This window comes from Diadema antillarum, unplaced genomic scaffold (assembly GCF_040938485.1).
Source record: "Diadema antillarum isolate AM-2024a unplaced genomic scaffold, OU_Dant_1.0 seq00001584_RagTag, whole genome shotgun sequence".
In the NCBI taxonomy this organism is placed as follows: Eukaryota; Metazoa; Echinodermata; class Echinoidea; order Diadematoida; family Diadematidae; genus Diadema; species Diadema antillarum.
The window spans coordinates 799,945-819,484 of record NW_027272302.1 but is presented as its reverse complement, the minus strand read 5'-3'; the positions used below and the strand labels follow the sequence as shown (position 1 = coordinate 819,484).

The window sequence follows — 19,540 nt, the reverse complement described above, 5'->3', positions numbered from 1 at the left end:
ATTGACCACGATATACAATGGATCCATTACAATACAAAGTCATTAAGGCATCCTATTATGTCTTTTAGATATTATTTCATTTACATACTATGAGAGAAATTCTGGAGTAAAGCTTGATAAAAAACACAAAGTAAGATATCGCATTTCATTGTTTCAAAGCAGAGATGATAATAATAATAATAATTCACAACATTTATATAGCGCGTTATTACATAAAATGTCCCTTTGAGTTTAGATAGAGAATATGTTTTTGTGTTCATGTGTATAGCAGTATTCACTTCGAACTCATACTTTTCTCATAGAATATTAGGCTACATTATCAATTGTTTATATACCATGTAATTCACGAAAACTTGATGTATGTTATGTTGTATACTTGCCGTAGTCGGTGGATGAAAACAAAAGAGGACTATCATATTCAATTTATGAGAAAGAGGAGAAGGGCGATGGGTATAAAAGAGAGAGGACGTGCGGACATTCTTCTCTGGTAGGACAGATTTTCACGATTCGCCAGTCTGTCCCGATGTGCTCCGAGCGAGATGCCCCGTTTGAGTTCTGCGCACGCCGAGATCTTCACCGACCGGCTACTTATGTGAGCGGTCTCTGGTTGTCTGCCAACATTTCTTTTTAACCCCAAGCTTGGGAAAACTAGTGTCACTATATATCTAGAACGTCGCGCAGTCTTGGATGGGATGCCAGCGGGAGTCGTGTAATCGGACGACGTTATAATTGAATCGCTTCTTGGTCAAGGTAAGAGTTATCCATGCCTGTCGTTTGTCTTTTCTTGTACATGAACAATATCACAGCAAAGCCAAGTCGTCGTCAAGAGCTGTAAATATATTGTAAGTGCCTATGGGAACTACTGTATGCCACGTTCACGAATGCAAAGGGGTTTCTGGCATCGTAATGTGTTATTCTCAATCGAACTTCCGTGGTATTGGCCGAAACCTTAGGGGTATCGTTGACATTAAAAAAGGATATTTCGTCAGTTTCATGTCACGCTTTGAAGGTAAGAGAATCAGTTCTGACTTGATGCCTCGAAAGCTGCAGAGTGTGTTTTTATAAGTATCCCAGTTTCTTTCTAAACTGAAATAAGCGAACCAGCACACGCCCATACGACCCACAAAAAACAGGACAATGTTCATTAGTCCTTTGCATTGAGAATTCTTAGCACATTATCCTTTTGTTCCTAATGGATGCATAGATTAAAGAGATTGCCATTTTGTTCATTCAGTTAGTAGATTTCGCAAAGAAACATCCTCTTTCATCATCAAATCCATAAATACTTTAATTTACATTGTGTGAACAAAATCTAACAAACAGCGGATAATGTTTTTTTTTTTCTACTGTCAACAACTGATGCACGTCGGACTTACAAAAGAAATGTACTCGCTATACAAAGTACTGTGACCACTGAGGTCACATCATTATAGAATTACATTAATTGCTCGTCCTTGATGTGTCGTCGAAGAGGTCGAATCTTGATGGATTTGCCAAGAAAGAAAAAGAGTATTTTCGTATAATAGGAATATCTTTCGGAAGAGAAAGAAAAACCGCAGACTATTGCATTGACTTCCTCGTCCTACGAAGGGTTGATGACACGGTAATTGCTTTTAAGATGCCATCGCATTTTTTGTCATTCTGGATCTCATGCCGTCCTCTTCATAATAAAAACGACCGCGTGAAGCTGGTAGTACAAGAAGGATTTAAACAAAACATTTTTCCTGCATAATCTATGGACTCCCTTAGGCTCTTCTCATATAGTCGACAGGTGACATTTCTGTAAACCCATAAAGATCAGGTACTGGTAGGTGAGCATCCTTAGCTGTACATGTAGCCAGTTTTACTGTAGCTTTATTAGGTCAGTCAATCCTGTAAATAGGTCAGTGGCTTCACCGATTGATTATATTCAGTCTCCAGGTGTTTCTTGTGTAAAGATTAATTTTTGTCTGTCCCTTTATCTGCGGATGGCATTACCATCGATCAGCCCGATGGAGAACACCATCTGGGTTCGTAATTCGCGATCACGAATACACTCTAAACGTGTGGCCAGCGCCATGCAGTGGACAATGTCCACTACTGGACAATCAGCGTAGGGGAAAACCATACGGAGAGACTATACGCTATCAGTCATGATGAAAAAAATCACATTAGACATGTGCTAACATTAGGCGCGTAATATGTACACCTTGTTAGTCTTATCTCCAAACAATGAGCGAAAAAACAAACTCACACCGTACAAACATTTCATTTATCTTGTTAAATCATCTTAGAGCGTCCTCAATACACTTCCATATGATTCAAGTGTACATTCTGTGATTAATTACTCATTATTAAATTTTGATCCGCTGCGATAAGGTAAGCCCTATTCATAGTGCATGTCATCCCAGTTGTCACTTGGCTACATTATCTTATCATCTTATCATAAAAAATTGCTCAGTTTTAAATAGTCAGGGAGGTTGGGTTAGTCAGTCCTTTAAGTTACGCGAAAGACTATAGACACATGTTCTCTTTTGTCGCCAAGTCCAGGAATACGTCCTACTCCATTAGTGGTGTCTGCTCACAATTTGTCATCGCCAAATCTGCCTTTTCCCCAAAGAAGAACACTTTTTTTTAAAAAGCCTACCAATCGATCATAACAATAAGTGAGTTTCGGCGTGTCTTTTCTCCCGGCCGTTCGCGAGTTTCCGCTAATGTCAACGTAATCTTTGAACCTTTGATAGCACTCGATCCAGACAAGTGCTCAAACACCTAACAATGAGTGGAAGCCAGACCGATTTACCTCTCGTATTAAAGATTTACTGGGGCACTTATTCGGGTGCTTTACCGTTTGAATGATCCTTACTCTGAGTATAGTCGCTGTGTTTAACGGCCTACCGTGTCGCTTGACCCAACATGGACATGCTGTCAATCAAATATATGAGAAACATACACACACACACACACACAAGCACAAGAACACACACGCACATACAGGTTGCAGTGCCTAACTTATACATCTTGACCTTTAAAGGTTTTAATCATCATCGTGAAAACATAACTATAATAGATTAATAAGGCTCATAATCTTATGTTCATACTTCATATCCCAATCATGGCAAAGGTACTGACATCTCGCATAGAAGTTGAAGTTTTTCAAATGATAAGGTTTTGCCTAATTTTTTTGGTAAAACACATTCTTGAAGGTGTTGGACATTCTTTTATTATGAATAATGGGCTGGGAGCACACGTCTGCTACTCGCACAAGATACTTGGTTATGATGCCACACTGCTCATAGGACATGTTATATCAATTTAATATCAATATGCGATTATACCGATATCAATTCGATGATCTCACGTGAATATGTACATAGGCCTATGCAGATGTACCACGAAATTGCATTATACGATTTTAAAGAAATGCATCTGAAATGTATGCCGACTACTACTAAGACAAGTATAGCAGACATCAAATTTTCATGAATATTCTAATCGTCAGTACCACTTTGATCCATTACCAGTGATTACTACTGTTAGGTGTGTAACTATTCAGGCCAGTGGGATTATGTTGTGTCCTATTGTTTTCACGTTTTCCTTCATAAGGATTTGATGATATCAGCCCGTTTATAAGTACATTACTATACCGATTATACAAAAAAAAAAATATCTAGACCTATATTGTTCCATAGGTAGGCCTACGTCTTTTCTACAGCTTTTCACTCTGTTTACACGCCTTGTAGGAAGTTACGGCTGAAGTCTGCATTGAAGGTATACACTGCATGGGTATTAAAGTAAAGACCAAAACACTTAAAAATGTTATCCAGGGCTATTATAATGGTGCCTGTAAAGATTGGTATCTCGTTTAAATTGAATTTAGATCCTCATTAAGTGGACTTGAAGAGGAACATTTCACTCATCAGTTAAAGGTGCCAAATATTTGAACTCTCCTCTTTCTGAATAGAATCTATTTAATGAAGTTAGTCTATCAATAGATTCACAAAGAGTCGGGAGTCGGGAGCGGCGCCAGCCATGCACATAAATCTGATAAATGCTGTCGAAGTATATACATGACTTTGAATGAGTTTGAATGAGTTTGAAAGTTAATGTGGTGTCTGAGAGTCATAATATCCATCTTTAATTGTTCGTCTTCTTCTACTCCTTCTTCATTAAATGCATTATCATGTAGACAAGACAAATAGACTGATAAAAAGTCTTGCAGTGATTCACGGGCATAGTGCCAAACTTGAGTTCAGGGGTTCTGCGAGGTATCTTTTGTTACGGTCACGTTCGGTGCAGCAGAGCCCTCTTTGCTCAGACTGTCGATTGTGCGAGAGGGTTCAAATCTACATTAGCAAAATTCCTTCATCAAAGGCCAACACGTGGAACCCACATAGTATGACAGCATGTATTGACCACACGCTAAAGTGGTAATCCGTTTTGTACACAAAATCCATACTAGTAGATGATGAATGGGAAAACAAACAAACCACGGAAGGATGGCGGGCTGCTTTTGTTGTCAGATTTTGCATATTGATCATACGTAGATCATCCGATCATCGCTCCACAAAACTCATTCACTTCTTGGACAACTTAGGTTATCCTTGACTTGCGGACCAAATCATCTGTGTTGGCGACACAGGGAATTTAAACTGTAAAAGAAACCTATCAACTGAAGTTCGCGAAAAGTACGTACATGTACATGACGTAGGAGTCCAATTATTATGAAGTTGAATTGATATCTGTTATGATTATTACTTTACATTTTGATGTTTTAGACCAGTAAACTGATAGTGGATTATCAATCAAATCATCATGAATACTGTAGAACTAAGCATGGCGTGTCCAGTTTAGTTTCGCTCTAGATAACCCTGTAGAAACGATTTGTTGGTTGTGGAGCGCCCTTGCTTTATCCCCCTCCCTTACACTATTCCACATAATTCCAAACTATCTGATTTAGCTTTGAAGAGAAATGACGTTTTATTTCATACCATCATGTTGTTGCTGTTTCCGTTTACTAGTTACTAATGTATTTAAGACAACAACGAAGTTAACGGTATCGAATGACTGACAAAGAGTAATATGTCAGAGCGCTTTTGGGAAACAAGCTTGAAGTCTATTCCGACAATTTAGTACTTGTATGATATCATATCTTTCGTTTATTGTAATGTCAAGTGCACTTTTGACACCGGAAACCAAGTGGTCACGGTGTAATTGGAAACACGTGTAGACATGTATCCTGCAGAGAGACTTTTAACCCCTATACATACACTGGTTAAAGCTCCCTGCTGTTTGATTGGTCTAGTTTGGACTAGGATTTTGACAGTATAGGCCTTACTTGACGTGAGAATATATTGAGGACACACACACACATACACACGCACGAAGTACACAAAATCCAACTCAAAAGCGTTGGATGCATTTGGCTCATGTTGATTATGAAAGGGTTCAGTTAGTCCATGCTGAAGTTCACTCTTTAAAAACAAAGTGAACTCAATGGAATATAACTTTATAAGATTCATTCTTATGGACTTTTTAAAGTGTAACGAGTTTCCCTGAAACATTGAATTTGTTAACAACTATTATCCAAGTAAAATGACCCTTTTTGTGTAATAAGAGAAAGGGATAGTTATTGTTACCATTTCTAATGTTGATTATCATACCGTTTCTTTTTTTTTTTCGGCTGTAGAGTTTTATTATTTCATTTTAGTCTTGTTGTTGCTGTTGCTACCCTATTTCCATGTTTTGAGTTCAAGTTGTGACCACGTGCTCGAGAAAGTGTGCACTTACAAATGAAAAACCAAACCAGTCCTGACTACTAATCATAATCAGTGCAATTCGGTCTTAAGTTTTTGTCATGAAAGACAGAAATGAATGAATGAAAAAATCCTCTTCTTTATTTGATATCACATGCTATTAATTGTTTCATCATGATTTCCTTTTAGCATGACTTCATGTTTGGCATTGTAGATATATGCAATATCTATGTAAGATTAGTTATATTTTCACCATTCTGATATACCACTATGTTTGTGAAACACTGTTCTTTTTCTTTCAGAAAGTTGTATTTTTGATATATATTTTCCATTTTTTAGTATCTAATTGCTTTTGAAATTGACCTAAATGCAACAACAGTTGTAGTTACTGAGCATTTAAGCTGCATATAAGAGAGCTTATAAGGCTGTTTACCAATACTATAGGGTGCAATTTATTGTTTATTTATTTATCTATCTTTTAGTATTATTTCATGTACATATTTATGTATGCATTAATTCATTAATTCATGTGTGTATGTGCGCGCGTGCGAGTGTGTGTGTGTGTGTGTGTGTGTGTGTGCTTCTGTTCCTTCTCTTGGTTTGTTTGTTTTTTAAAATCGTATGTGGACGTGCTGACTGTCTCAACGGGGGAGCAGACATTACTGGCAGGCGTCAATGTTTCGACGGTTGTTTGGTCTTGGGATATCCGGTTTCACAGAACGTCAAACATAAAACCCGGATTAGATTACTTCTAGATATATGATTTCTAGACAAGCACTAATACTGCTGAAACATTATTGACGCGTCCTTTTCTTTTTAAGTCGTTTTAGTACAAAAATATCGCTCCGCCGCCCCCTCTCTTTCTCCTATCAATATTGTAAGATTATTTTTCTGAAGTGTTCACCCTGCCAGGGACTGCAGCAATGGGAGATTGAAATCTGAAACAAGAGTACAAATTATTCGGAAAAATAGAGGCCCTAAATTTTCCGTTTAAAGGCATTATTTACCATTTGCAGATGAAACAAGAACCCAGCTTTAGTACTTCAAAGTAGTATTAAAATGGGAATTAGGGATAGAAACAACCAATGTAAAAAAAAAAATAAATCAACATGATAAACGAAGTATTGTTCAATATACAAAATATGAACAATTACAGTTAGAATAAAATCGTTTCTAGACTATTATGCCGTCTACAGCTATGGTTTAGTGAGAACAATAGTGATGTCACCTTACATTTTAGGCTTTATTGTGAAATTTTTATATGGTAGGATGTTTTGTGATACAACTGACCTCCATTAAGCATCAAATGTGATAACTCGAACATTTTTAAATCACTGCTCCCAATGGTAAACAATACCTATAAAGAATGTAAGAGTCGCTCCTGTTAAAAAAAAGAAGAAAGAATATGATATCAGAAATTAATTCTGCTTCGTTAAATGAGTGTGTTCAGAATGTTATTGTTCTGTATGACACAGCAGTTCGCGAATCGATGATCCCAATGATGTTGTTATTGTTAACGCTAACTAAAGAAAACACAAATGTCGTAACTGTAACCGCTTGTCATAAAATAGAAACATAAAAGAAAAATAGTTCTTTTTCATTAAAAACAAATAGAAATCAACAAGACCTAGGCCTGCAAGAATCGAGCCGTGACCTCGAGCGAAAGTCACGTGCCCGGTATCAATCATGGAATTCGCCGCGGCCCCGGCGGAGAGTTCAGGTTCGCCCACATGTCGAGCGGACCGCACGCAGCAAATTAACATCAAACTGATTACGCCTCTGTTGGTTTGTCGAGTGACGTGTTTTTACCAAGGAGCTAAACTAGTACTTCTTTCTTCTTCTTTTTTTTACCCACTGTCTGCAAACCCCGTGACATTCTGCGTCAATTAAACACCGTGTTGGGTTGCACTTTTCACCCGACGTTCCGCATCATTTGCAACCAACCGACATAATGGAGACTTTACAGAACCACGTACGAAAAAATTTACGAAGAAAATGTGTCCCCGAGGAAGAGAAAGTTGGAATGCTTTGGAATACATGTATGTTTGTATGTATATAAATAAATATATATATATATATATATATATATATATATATATATATATATATATATATAAGGCATAACAGCTCTGATGGCTGAATTAGCCTGTTGGTAGTAAGTTGTTTAAAATGTTATTTGTATTCTTAGTTTGTCACGTATTTTTCCAAAAGTGACATCTACTACCCTTTCCAAAGTTCTATCGAAAAAATGAAATCTGTCTGGCTCGCCATGGAACGTGGAGGATATATCAATGCAAGCTTTTAGATAACAGAACAGAGAAGGCGAAACCAATTGGAGGTATAGGATCTGGCACATGTCTGGGAGAGCGGAAGTTTTCATCATTTTTCAGAACTATGTCTCCTTAAAACAAGAAAAAGATGGGGAGGGTGGGTAAACGAAAGGAATAAATTCCACCTGCGTCGCAAGGTACTATGTGCCTCTTGACACTTAATGCTGCGGGGAAAAAAAATAAAACAGGTTGATGAAAGACAGACGCTTTCACACACGTGACATCTATCACATCTTCTTTGGCGCCAGTATAAGTGGGATTGAACGTATATGTTGTGATGATAGATATTGATGATACTGAGGAAATCATGTTTTCGATTTAAAAAAAAAATGACAATAGGATAAATAATTGTATTCCTAGTTCTAAAATGAGCAATAATACGGTTGAAATATACACGAACGCTCTGTATAGTTTTGTTTTAATCATTATACGTGTATTCAAATGTTGGCGAACAGTACGGACGTATCAGTAAATGCACCAGAACCCATTTGACACATGACAAGACAAATCATTTTTCTTTAACGATCACGTTCTTGATCATGTTCATCATTCCTCTCAAGCACTGTGATGATCTTTAGCATCTAGCTCTATATAGCCAAGCATATAGTCATGGGTTTGAAGTTTCGATGCCTTTGCTGCGGCTTCTATATGACCGCAATCTCTCGTAACGCCAAGCGATCCATCCTGGCAAATTGTATCAAAGGGTTATTTGTAAAATAGTAAGAGTGCCCTCGCTACAAACTAATGTTTGACCCGACAGGGAGATCAAAGAAAAAGTCAAAATCAAGGAAAACGACTTTGCTTCTTTATTTACAGAGGCAAGTCGGTCTCTTTTCTGTCTCCATATATCAACCAAACCGTCCAGTGCCCGACTCAGTTCGCAACCTGTTCCACCTGTTGGCAGTTGTCATAACGACGCAGTTTCTCCAAGGGGAGGCCTCCGAGTATACATGAACTTAAAGGAGCATGATACATCATGGATAATAGAACATGAAGCCGTGACGAACCGCAGTGAGAGAGAGAAAAAAAAGCACGACTCTAGTCAAACAAAATGTGATAACGTTTACTGTCTATTTGAATGGCAGTTCATCAGTTAACATGAAATAATTCATATATTTCAATTTATAACCTAAGTGACGTCATGGTTTATCTGATTGTTTCGTCATTTTACATTTTCAAGAATCTATTAACCCGGACCCTTTCAGTCTGAAGATTTTTTCCCCCACAAAATGCATCTCAAATTGAGTTGAAGAATGAAAATACCCTCACATTTACGGGAAAATGCAACATAACATTTGTCATTTTGAAGACAAAAGCGAGCCAGCGGTATAACACAAATTATGACCAAAAGAATTTTACGTAAGCCATACATCGAACCAATTATTTTCCTGTTGTTCATCCAATTAAGCCAAGAGAGTTGTTGTCGGGGTTTTTTTCATTCATGGCCGTGCTTAATCTAAGATTTGTTTTTACCTAACGTGACTCTCCTTTAAGAATGTCCTCAATGTCACGAACAACATTGGGTGCTAATCTAGAGCGAGTTAACACGCCGCCATCTTTCGTGAAAATATGTAGAGCATATCCCATTCGACCTAAGCTCTCTTCACACGTATCTGGGTTTTGGATGCAGGGCAAACATCGGGACAATATTGGCATACCACTTAGATCAAGGCAATTCGTACAAAATACAACATGCTTATAGGGCTGTTGAAGTGTTACTTGTTCTGTTTTTGTAATGTTCATGTATGGTTTTGACTTTCTATTTTGCTTTGGTTTGTTTTGAATGAGTAAGACTACTTTCATCGCCGTAATGATAATACAACGAAGGTCTTTCCTTTATGCGAATAAATGCTTGTTAGTCTTTGCAACATCGTTTCAGTGTCTGTGATACTGAATACTGATTGGACCTGCATGTAGGGCCTATATACCGATTGTCATTAAATTATTGTTCAGACACTCCTCCCCAGTCGCAGCGTTGGTCTACAATATGTTGACTGATTAATATGATGTACACGGGAAATAATTTCGCTGGTTACATCATTTGGCATTGATTGTCTCAGAAAAGCTCTATGTGTCATTTGAAATTATAAATCTTTTTTTTTCTTCGTTTGTGTTTGCATGTGTTTGCATGTCTATACACCAAAGTCAGAGGAGCGAATGTGGTTCTGAAGGTATCTAAACCTTACATAACTGTCTTGACTCTTTAGATCCCTCAAAATTATTTGCAATATTCCTGTTGAAAATTTTCCCTAGATATTCCGATGCTATTGTGGGAGAGAAAATTTACAAGGTTTATTTATAACACTTTTTGGTATGATAACAATCAACACAATCTGTTGATTTAATTTTTCGTAATTTTGTGACAAAATTACACTTGTCACATCATGCTAGCAATGGCTATAGTGTGTACCGTTTTATGTATCAATACTCACAAAATCATGTCCTTTGTACTATCCTATACGAGGCATGAATACTCTCCCTCTAAAAAACAGAAGCGAAGAACGCAACTTAATAACTCTTTTGATTTGTGGTTTCTTTTTTTATCATTGCTCTGTTCTATTTGCCTGACCAATCATAGCGAAGATCGCAATGAAAGCAAAATGGCGTCATTTGCACAATGCAAGATGAGAAACAGAAGTCAGTAAGACGTACAAGAGAACAAAAACTTAAGAATTGAATGAGAAAACAATTGGGATGTGAAGACATGGCGAGTAGACATTGTGCCGAAATTTCAGTCACGCACACCTAATGTCCGTGAACTTCGGTCCGCCGCCACCCGGTGTGTTCTAATGGCAATCCTGCGCGCGGTGTAGCTCTTTCCGTTCAGACGTGACCGAGACCGGCAGGAAATACGCCGTCATTATTGCGCCAATGTTGTTCGGAGGCGTTGACAGATTGATCTTGCTTTTCTCTTCTCTTATTCTCCCTCCATCTCTGATCCCCGTCGGTGTTTTCGTTATGTCCTCTCTACATTTGTATTTCTTGTTTCCCTAACTGCTGTTCTCAATCCGTGCTAACGTTGTCAAGCACATGTTGTTCCTTCCTCATAGGAAATCTGACAGATCGGGGCTCACGAAGGAAGCTGCAGCAAGCACGCGATTCCAAGGGAGGGAGAGCAGACGCGGGCTTACTCCGATTTTTGTTTAACAAGATTTCATCGCAATGTCCTCGTAAGGCGCAGACGTAGCCAGGCAGGCTATTCGATTATTTCTCTAACATTGAGCAAAAAATTATGATTCTCTCGGTGCGGTGGAAGGCGTGTCTGTGTTTGATTTTTGAGAATAGTTTCTAGCTGAGCGCATCTTCTTGGAATGTGGCTCCCTTGAAGAAGTTAATCGCACTGAATAATGTATGTTTCCTCAGCTTCAGTCAAGCACTTTATTCATTGGAACGCTTGCTGGAAACAGTACATGATTTACTGTGATGTTAATGTTCACACCTTTGTCGTTTGTCTTTTGTTCACTTCAGAACGGGACATTTCACATCGCCGATCCATAACTCCATACCATCACTCTTTATCTGTGGAAAGATGAAAAAGAGCGACAAAAGATAGCAATCAGCACGTTTACAGATCGATCTACTGGAGACAAACCGAGGGGATGCTACTACTGGGATACGGGACCGTCGTGAAGGGATTTCCAATCTCAAGTTGCGGTGATGTGAGACTACCCATTCTTAGCGAAAACCTTCCTGTTATTAGCGAGTTCAGCAAAGAAACAGAATGTGACGGCCACGGACAGATGAAGAGCGTTTGCATGATTTCAGTTGACGATGAGAGGGAGAGGAGAGGAAAGAAGAGGGGATGGTGTGCGGACCGGAAGGAGTGAAACCAATGTTGCGACTTAACGTTTCAACAAGGAGTAAGACCGAACGTTAATCATTCGACTTCCTGATTGAAAATGGGACAAAACAGAGAGGGAAAATCAACCTGTTCAGAGATCTCGTTCGGTCGAACGTAACCAGTCGACGTTTCTCGAAACTCAAGGTAACTAGCTCAATCTAAACTATGAGCATTGAAACAAATTAAATTTCGCCGAAGTTTCTAACTGTCGTGAAGCATTGAAAAAAAAAAACCTTCAACTGCATACTGTATCCTGCTTTGAAATGTTGAATGAATTCGATTTATCCACTTTAAGTTTCGTTATCCGAAATTCTGTTCTTGATATCCACAACCTCCTTGTGAAGTCGAGCGTAAATCACATTTTCTTTTAGCGTTAGAGACGTCATTGACAAGTTCGGCAGGTTAGAAGATTATTCTGAATTGACCATGAGCTAGTCCGAGACTGCTGTAGAACAATAACGATACATAGGATTTATTTTAAAAAAAATCAGCACGTCCAATTATGCTTCTCTTTAATTCCAGTTTATTTCGAGTATTGGGATCGCAATCAATGCTTTTTTTCTCTTGTTTTTTTTATTTCATTTACTTTTTTTCTTCAACATAATTTCACACATGAATCAGAATTCATTTTAGTAATCCCTTAGAAAACATCAACGTATAGATTACAATGCACATGATTCAAAGTAGAAAAGAAAAAAATGTGTACATTGATTCCATTACCAAAATGTGTTATATTACCAAATTTGCAAATAATTACCTGAGGAATTTTACAAAAGGACTGCCGTTATAAGCAGATAATTTTTTTGTTCGTTTGTGTGTAATCAATTGCCTAGCAACACAAAAACTCTTAAACTCTGTAGTGTATTACTTTTGGAAAATAGTTTGTCGTTTTTCAGCTCCATAAGTGGGTATATTTCTCCGAAATATGCAATATAAAGATAAAATGAAGTCATTTCTATGATTTAGAGTGAATCACAGCACTACCATGTGACCAAATGTAACTGCGTATTGTCACTAAATGTATTTCATTTACTCTGAATAGCCCAGCAATAATAGAAACTGAACAGGTGAATATGGATTGCTTTCAAAGGCAACAGTCATTCAGGTGGAATTTATCCCCTTGAGCATTGATGCGCATTATTCTATTGTCAGAGGTGCCAGATTTCTTTGACACACCTTTACACACCTGAACGGGAGCAGCAAATTGAAGGGGTCGGTGCGACATAGTGCTAACCCACACTTTTGTCAAAATATGCATTTTCATAATCCTTATCCTTCACTCTAACCTCCGTGAAAATATCATATTTGAATTCAACCAGTAAGATGGTAAAAAATGCATGCATTCATGTTTTATTAATGTACAATGTAAGGACTTTCCAAACATTCAACAGCGATTATCTTAAAATGACCATCGTGTGGGTTAGCACTATATTGCACCGACCCCTTCAATTGTATCAACACGTTCTGCTGTCAGAGGGAGGGCAACTACTTGTTATTGATACTATATATTGCCACGTATGATGGTCGTTTTTTCTACGTCAAAGTCAGGTCTGGTGTCAAAGCAAAAGACAGGACTGTCTAAAGGTCACACGTTGTTCATGATAGTATGATTTTGGTGCTTTTCTCTGTGAAAATCTCCAAATGAACGTGTTTATTGTTAGGATATTATGGTTTTACGAGATTTTGGCCGGGGCCCTATATAGGGCATAAGACCATACTTTCTTTTTGTATAATAATCAAAGTTTTGAAGAAGACGACAGTATTTGTTTGTTTACGAATTCGTTTGTTTACGACTTTGTTTGTTTAGGAATAGACAATCTTTCTTTTTGCATCGGTTAATCTTTCCGAATTCTTGCATTCTACTTCCAGATGTGGCCTCGGCGCTCGCTTCGTTTCTTCGACCGTCACCATTGTGCCACTCGACGGATCTTCGCCGTCATCGGAATCCTGGTCATCACCAATACCGCCTTTCACTGGGCCATGGTCGAGGACGTCAACTCGCGATCAGGCCATGAACGTGGCAGTGGTGCCACGCTGGATTCAGGGACGGCGAACAGTCGCCGGGATAAGGCAGCGTTATTCCGCGATCGCGTGGCCAGCATCAACAAGTGGTATGAAGACTTGAATGAGCGATACCAGGAGGGGAAGGGCGTGGCCATTCATTTGGCAAATGACCCGAGGAGCAATGATGAGAGGGAACCACTGATTACCTACATCACACGGAAGCCTTCGAACAGGAGGCCTCTTGGTGAGACGCCAAGCAGGCGAGAGGCGGTTGCCAGTGACTCAGCAGGGCAAGAACACTTTGATAGAAAAATAGATGGAAACATGACGCGAAAGAAAGCTCTGTACACGGCAGGTGCACAAAATAGGAGTGGTGTACTGAAGAGGACTGGTGCTAATCGCCAACAAATTGATGCTTTAAGAGAAAGCGTTCGCGTGAGAAAACAAGAGATTAAGACCGGACGTTTGGAAATGCGGGAAATTGTTCTTCCATTCTTGCGAGAGTCGAAGCCAAAATTGCGTTCTGCTGCCGACTTAAATCCGCAAGGCAGGAGAATTGATAGTGAGCATGTCGCGGAATTAGAACGCACTTTGAGAGCTGTGATGGATCGCCCTATTATTGAGGTTTATTCGGATCAGAAAATTCGTTTCTACAGCCAGCCGAGCTGGCTTGACAGTCGGGATGTAGAAGTCATGAACGCCTTGGCAGGTTCGTGGATTTTGGGCAGGCGACAGGTTGAGAATTCGACAACCGTAAGCCATGTCAGCCGCAATAATCATCTCGCCCTGGTGTCGAATGCTGAAATCGAGCGTCTGGCCAGTTACGCTGGCGAGAAATCTGATCTGAGCGCGGAATGCGAGCTTGCCAGGACGTCGACTTGTCAACCGGCATGGTGCCGCGCCGATCTCGGGCTGGTCGTGGCATTCCATTTGGACCGGGTAATTGGCTTGAACGTCACTCCACCGACGGTTGCCCGCGAGCTTCGGGTTGGGACAGGGCACCCCACCGCGCCGCGACATGTCATGGGATCGCGGGAGGTGCAGAATGCGAGTTCACAGATCGCGGCAGATCGACTGGTACGAACTGTCGCACTGGGCGTGACGTCAGATCTACCAAGAGGCATAAACTGGAACCCCGCTGAGCTGGAAGACCGTGATAACAAGCCATTGACTCGGGCGACATCGACAAATTTGGAAGTCCCTCCGGATAGAGTCGAGAAGCTGTCCATCTTTTGTTTTCTGTTAAAGGTAATATCTTTTGAAAGAAAGAGGTTTGTAATTCGGTTTTCCACCAATGTTATGATTACCCGACCTTTAAGATCAATTACCTCAAAGTCAATTTGGAGTCTCTGTTATGACACTTTTCGATAGTTTGACGGTTAGGTCTCATTTAATCTTCAAATTATGAAATGTAACAGAACGATGGCTTTACTGAAAAATGATGTTATCGTGCTATCTCTCTCCAATTCTTTTTTTTTTTAAATCCTGTTGGGGCCTACTTAAAGGGGTTTTCTATCAAAGATGCATTCCCTGTTTCATGATGTATAGCTCCTTGGAATAACCATTCAACTATCTTACACAGCAGACAGGCTTATTTCCATCGGAACAAACAAGATTTAATAAGAATTACTGAACATAGACTTTAAGTTAATATTTGTTTTGTTTTGTTTTGCTTTTTTTTTTCTTTAACAACAGATATCAAACTGTGAGACGAATGTGCTAGCATGGAATGGGAACTCCGGCAATACGCGGCGCCCTCAACGTTCACAGGAGTTTCATGAGGGAAGCGCAGAGTTTCCCTGTGCGGAAGCGGAAGGTTCGCCGGTACAAATCTTCCGCGAGGCTGGTAACTATGACGGTGCAGACGATCACCAAATAGAGAGATTGAAAAGGTGTGGTTAATATCTGCTTAATATCTTTCCAATATTTTTGTCGCGATTCGGGTCTTTGTTTTTGTTTTTGTTTTTGCCCTATAGCATGAGAAATACAGAATAAACCCAAACGAGACGAAAAAAAGAGGGCATCGATTATCATGTATTGACAGCTTCGTTGGTGAATGAAGCCCTTTCTTTATTTCTTTTTTTTTTGTGGGGGAGGGGGTAGTTCCTGCAAACACAGGTTAGGCCATAGACGGTATTATCAAACTTCTTTGAATTTCAAGAAAATTTCCCCTGATCAAGTGGAGAGCGATGAGCATAATATACTCATCATAATGGAACAACAAAAATGGTACTCCATTATAATGAAGTAAAGTTAATTGATTAGTGAATGTGATGTAAATTGTCGGTACGTTATATATGTGTATAGGCCTACATGTTTTTTTTTGTGTGTATGCTTGAGTTCTGTAGTCTTCCCCCAGTCTGTCTCTAATTCCCCAAAGAATCTGTAGAATGCATCCTGCAGCTTTTAGTAGGTTCCTTCATTTGATCTTAGTTGAAGAACAAAAATTATTTTCACTCCTCCATCGACTTCTATGATTTTTCCTTCCTTCCAAGATACCATTATAACTGAAGGCACTTTTGGTAATTGCATGTATTAAGACGTATACTCTGGTGTGGTATGTATTCTTCGAATAGTTTTGTTACCGTTGCTACAAAATCATCATCTATAATGCTATGATCTATATTGTTTCTGGTGTTGCATTCCCTATTGGACCAAGCAATGCGATACTAAATGTCATTAGATTATTTAAACCTGAAAAGAAACTCATACAGAAGACGAAACTACTGCTGCAGCACACTCAGTCTTATCTAACATATTCAAAGCTGTTCGTACAGTAGATCTTAAAGGGACTGTACAGTACTGGTTGAGGTAGATATATTCATGTTTTGAACATTCCTAAATGAGATAATGAAAAGCCTGTTATGATATATGAAAGAGCATGTAATTTTAAGAAGGATTCAACGTTTATTTGATGAAAATTGGTTTTTAAATGGCTGAGATATCCAAAAAAGTGCTAATGATAAAAGTCGACATGCCCCAACTTTATTAAGATATCTTTGTTTCACCTTGTTTTTGGATATCTCAGCCATTTCAAAACCGATTTTCATCGAATAAACCTTTGATACCCCTTAGAACTGCATGCTCTTTGACATCTCATAGAGTAGTTTCTGAATATCTCGCGAAACGTTAAAAGCTAAATCTTCACCTCGACCAGAACTGTACACACCCTTTAATAATAACATACCTTCCCTCCTTAAAATATCCATTGATTTTCCTACCGGTCTTTTCTCTCCCATCGTCTGGCAATCAGGATTTCCCGCGAAAACCTCGTCTTCCTTCACTCTGGTCTCGTGAGACAACGTCTGCTCCAGTCGCTGTTCATCGACAAGGTCTTCTGGACAGAGGCGGGTGGGCGCCGAGGGATAGAGGACGCCCTCAATGTCATAGACAGGCGAATCAAAGAATTGGTCACGTTGATAGCTAGGCGACCGATGAAGACATATTCATGATTTTTTTTTTCTACATTATGAAGCATTTATAGGATTCGTGCTGTATGCTTGCTAGTGCTGTAAGTGACGTCAACTACGCGCAAGTTTAATCCTGAACGTAGGATGGGAAAACAATGAAAAAAAAGTCGAAAAAAAGAAGACAATACGAACTATTAACTGCTGATGACAGAAACATGCTGTCACACCCGAATGCTTCAACTGCCAAAACAGGTACGTTTCGTAAAGACATGCAATATTATTCCGTCCGTGGTATCAAGAAAACATGGTCTTCAGAAAGTACAATAATTTATTGTTATGTTCGTAACGCAATCAAGAATACGTCACAGTTTGTCTATTCATGTCAACAGGAACACGTAAACCTATAAAAAAAAATGACTAGTTACTGGGATTCAAGATGAAATTAAGGATGGATATTGCGTTTGAAGTAACATGTACACCGATATAATCTTCACCAAAAGCTCCTTGCATCGAGCAAAATAAATGAATACTTAGGCGGAAATAGTGGCTTATTAGAACCACCCTAGTTTGCTCTCAATTTACAGTTCTCTTTATAGTAATGACAATGGGTGTCCAAAAAAGAACGATACTCTACTTGTATGATAGCCCCTTAATTTTTAACAAATTTCGACATAAAAAAAAAACAAAAAAAAAAAACCCCAGAAAATGTTTTATAGAATGTTCGTGCTCGGGTGAGCCTGCCCACCTTTGTAAAGGACTTGAAGGAAACTACTTCATTCATTTTATTTTGGCTGGTGGAGTAGCATAAACCTGTACCTCCAAGATCCCCCGCAAGAAAATAGTAGAGTTTTGGGCAAGGGAAACGTGGGATGAATGAATTAAAGTAGAGCAAAATACCTAGGGACGAACCTATGACAGTGTTAGACTCCTCCAAGAATTTCGACACGTCTCGCACACTTACACACACTTTCACTTCACCCTATTAAAGTGGATAGCCAATTCCTGCGCAACCTTATTTTCAAGTCCTGTATAAAAGTGGGTGGTGCTTTAATACTTTAGCATAAAGCATTTTCAGATTTTTTTTTTTTTTGGCGTGATAAGATAGAAGAGACATAAGCTTTTCTTTTTATATTTTTCCTCTAAGTAAAAGTACAAATTTCATTTTTATGTAATTTCAATTTTTGAAGAAAAAAAATTATCCTGGAAAAATTTTATTTTGGAAAAATTTTATTTTAGGACCAATGAAGTGTGTCGTTTTATTCGGGACACCCTGTATAACACCTGTATGCATGATATAGGACAACACGTTCTGCAGCTGTAGCAGCTATTTGTAATAAATGTAAGCGAATACCGTTACAAAATCGATACATCACTGTATCACCGCATTTTGCATTCAAGTAGGCCTACTTGATTGCGTTGACTTTCACGCGAATGAGAAATGTGGAGTTAAGTGTCTGTTCAATTGCCTTCGGTGTAGACGAGGGGGTTTATAACATGCATGGCAGCGCATAGTAGGCAAAGAAAGAGTGCTATTTATCAAATGAAAGTTTCATGAATTATTAGGTTTGGGGGGGGGTTGCACTTTTTTGTGGGGGGGGGGGCGTGGGTATGTAGACGACTTTATAGAGGAGATTTTTAGGCACACAAAGATGGTATCGGTGGTAAGAGTTTTCTATTTTCCCTTTCGAAACGCGGAAGTCAAAATAACTATGGTAATTTTAAAAAAAAAATCAAATTATCACTTACAAACTTTGAAGAAAATATATTAGGATAAAAGAACTCATTTCTTTCATTGTATTTCCTTGAAAGTTTGTGGCTTGTCTTTCTGATATCTTTTGTAAATTCATAATAACTCCCCAACCGGCACAATTAATGAAAAAGGTCAGCACCATAACAATAAGACAAGATGATTATGTGTCACTTTGAGGGGAAAAACATGATCAGCATGTCTCACTATAATGTTAACAAAATTCGTCTGTGTGTGTCTGTGTGTTGTATCGTATTGATAGCGAATTTATATGGATGCAATACAGTATTAAGATCTAATCTAATCAATAGCTTTTGAAAATAGTTGATGTAAGACATTCATCAAGTATTGGTCGTCAGGATATTTGATTGGGTGTTTTGTTTTTGACACTTTTTGTATTTGTTTACTTATCTCTTTTTTTCACCGAACGCCAAAATAGAGGCTGTAAATGCTATAAAATGTTTATGTGCAAT

At 38.7% G+C, this 19,540-nt stretch overlaps 1 protein-coding gene across 1 annotated transcript; it reads left to right on the top strand.

Annotated features, from left to right (window-relative positions):
• The first annotated feature begins 11,861 nt into the window (after positions 1-11,861).
• On the top strand, positions 11,862-17,963 carry LOC139710909 (Golgi-associated kinase 1B-like). The gene is made up of 4 exons (XM_071622829.1): positions 11,862-12,050; positions 13,776-15,158; positions 15,606-15,802; positions 17,164-17,963. The coding sequence occupies exons 2-4, from the start codon at positions 13,776-13,778 to the stop codon at positions 17,360-17,362; spliced, it is 1,779 nt and encodes a 592-aa protein (XP_071478930.1). The 5' UTR covers positions 11,862-12,050; the 3' UTR covers positions 17,363-17,963.
• Positions 17,964-19,540: the final 1,577 nt, after the last annotated feature.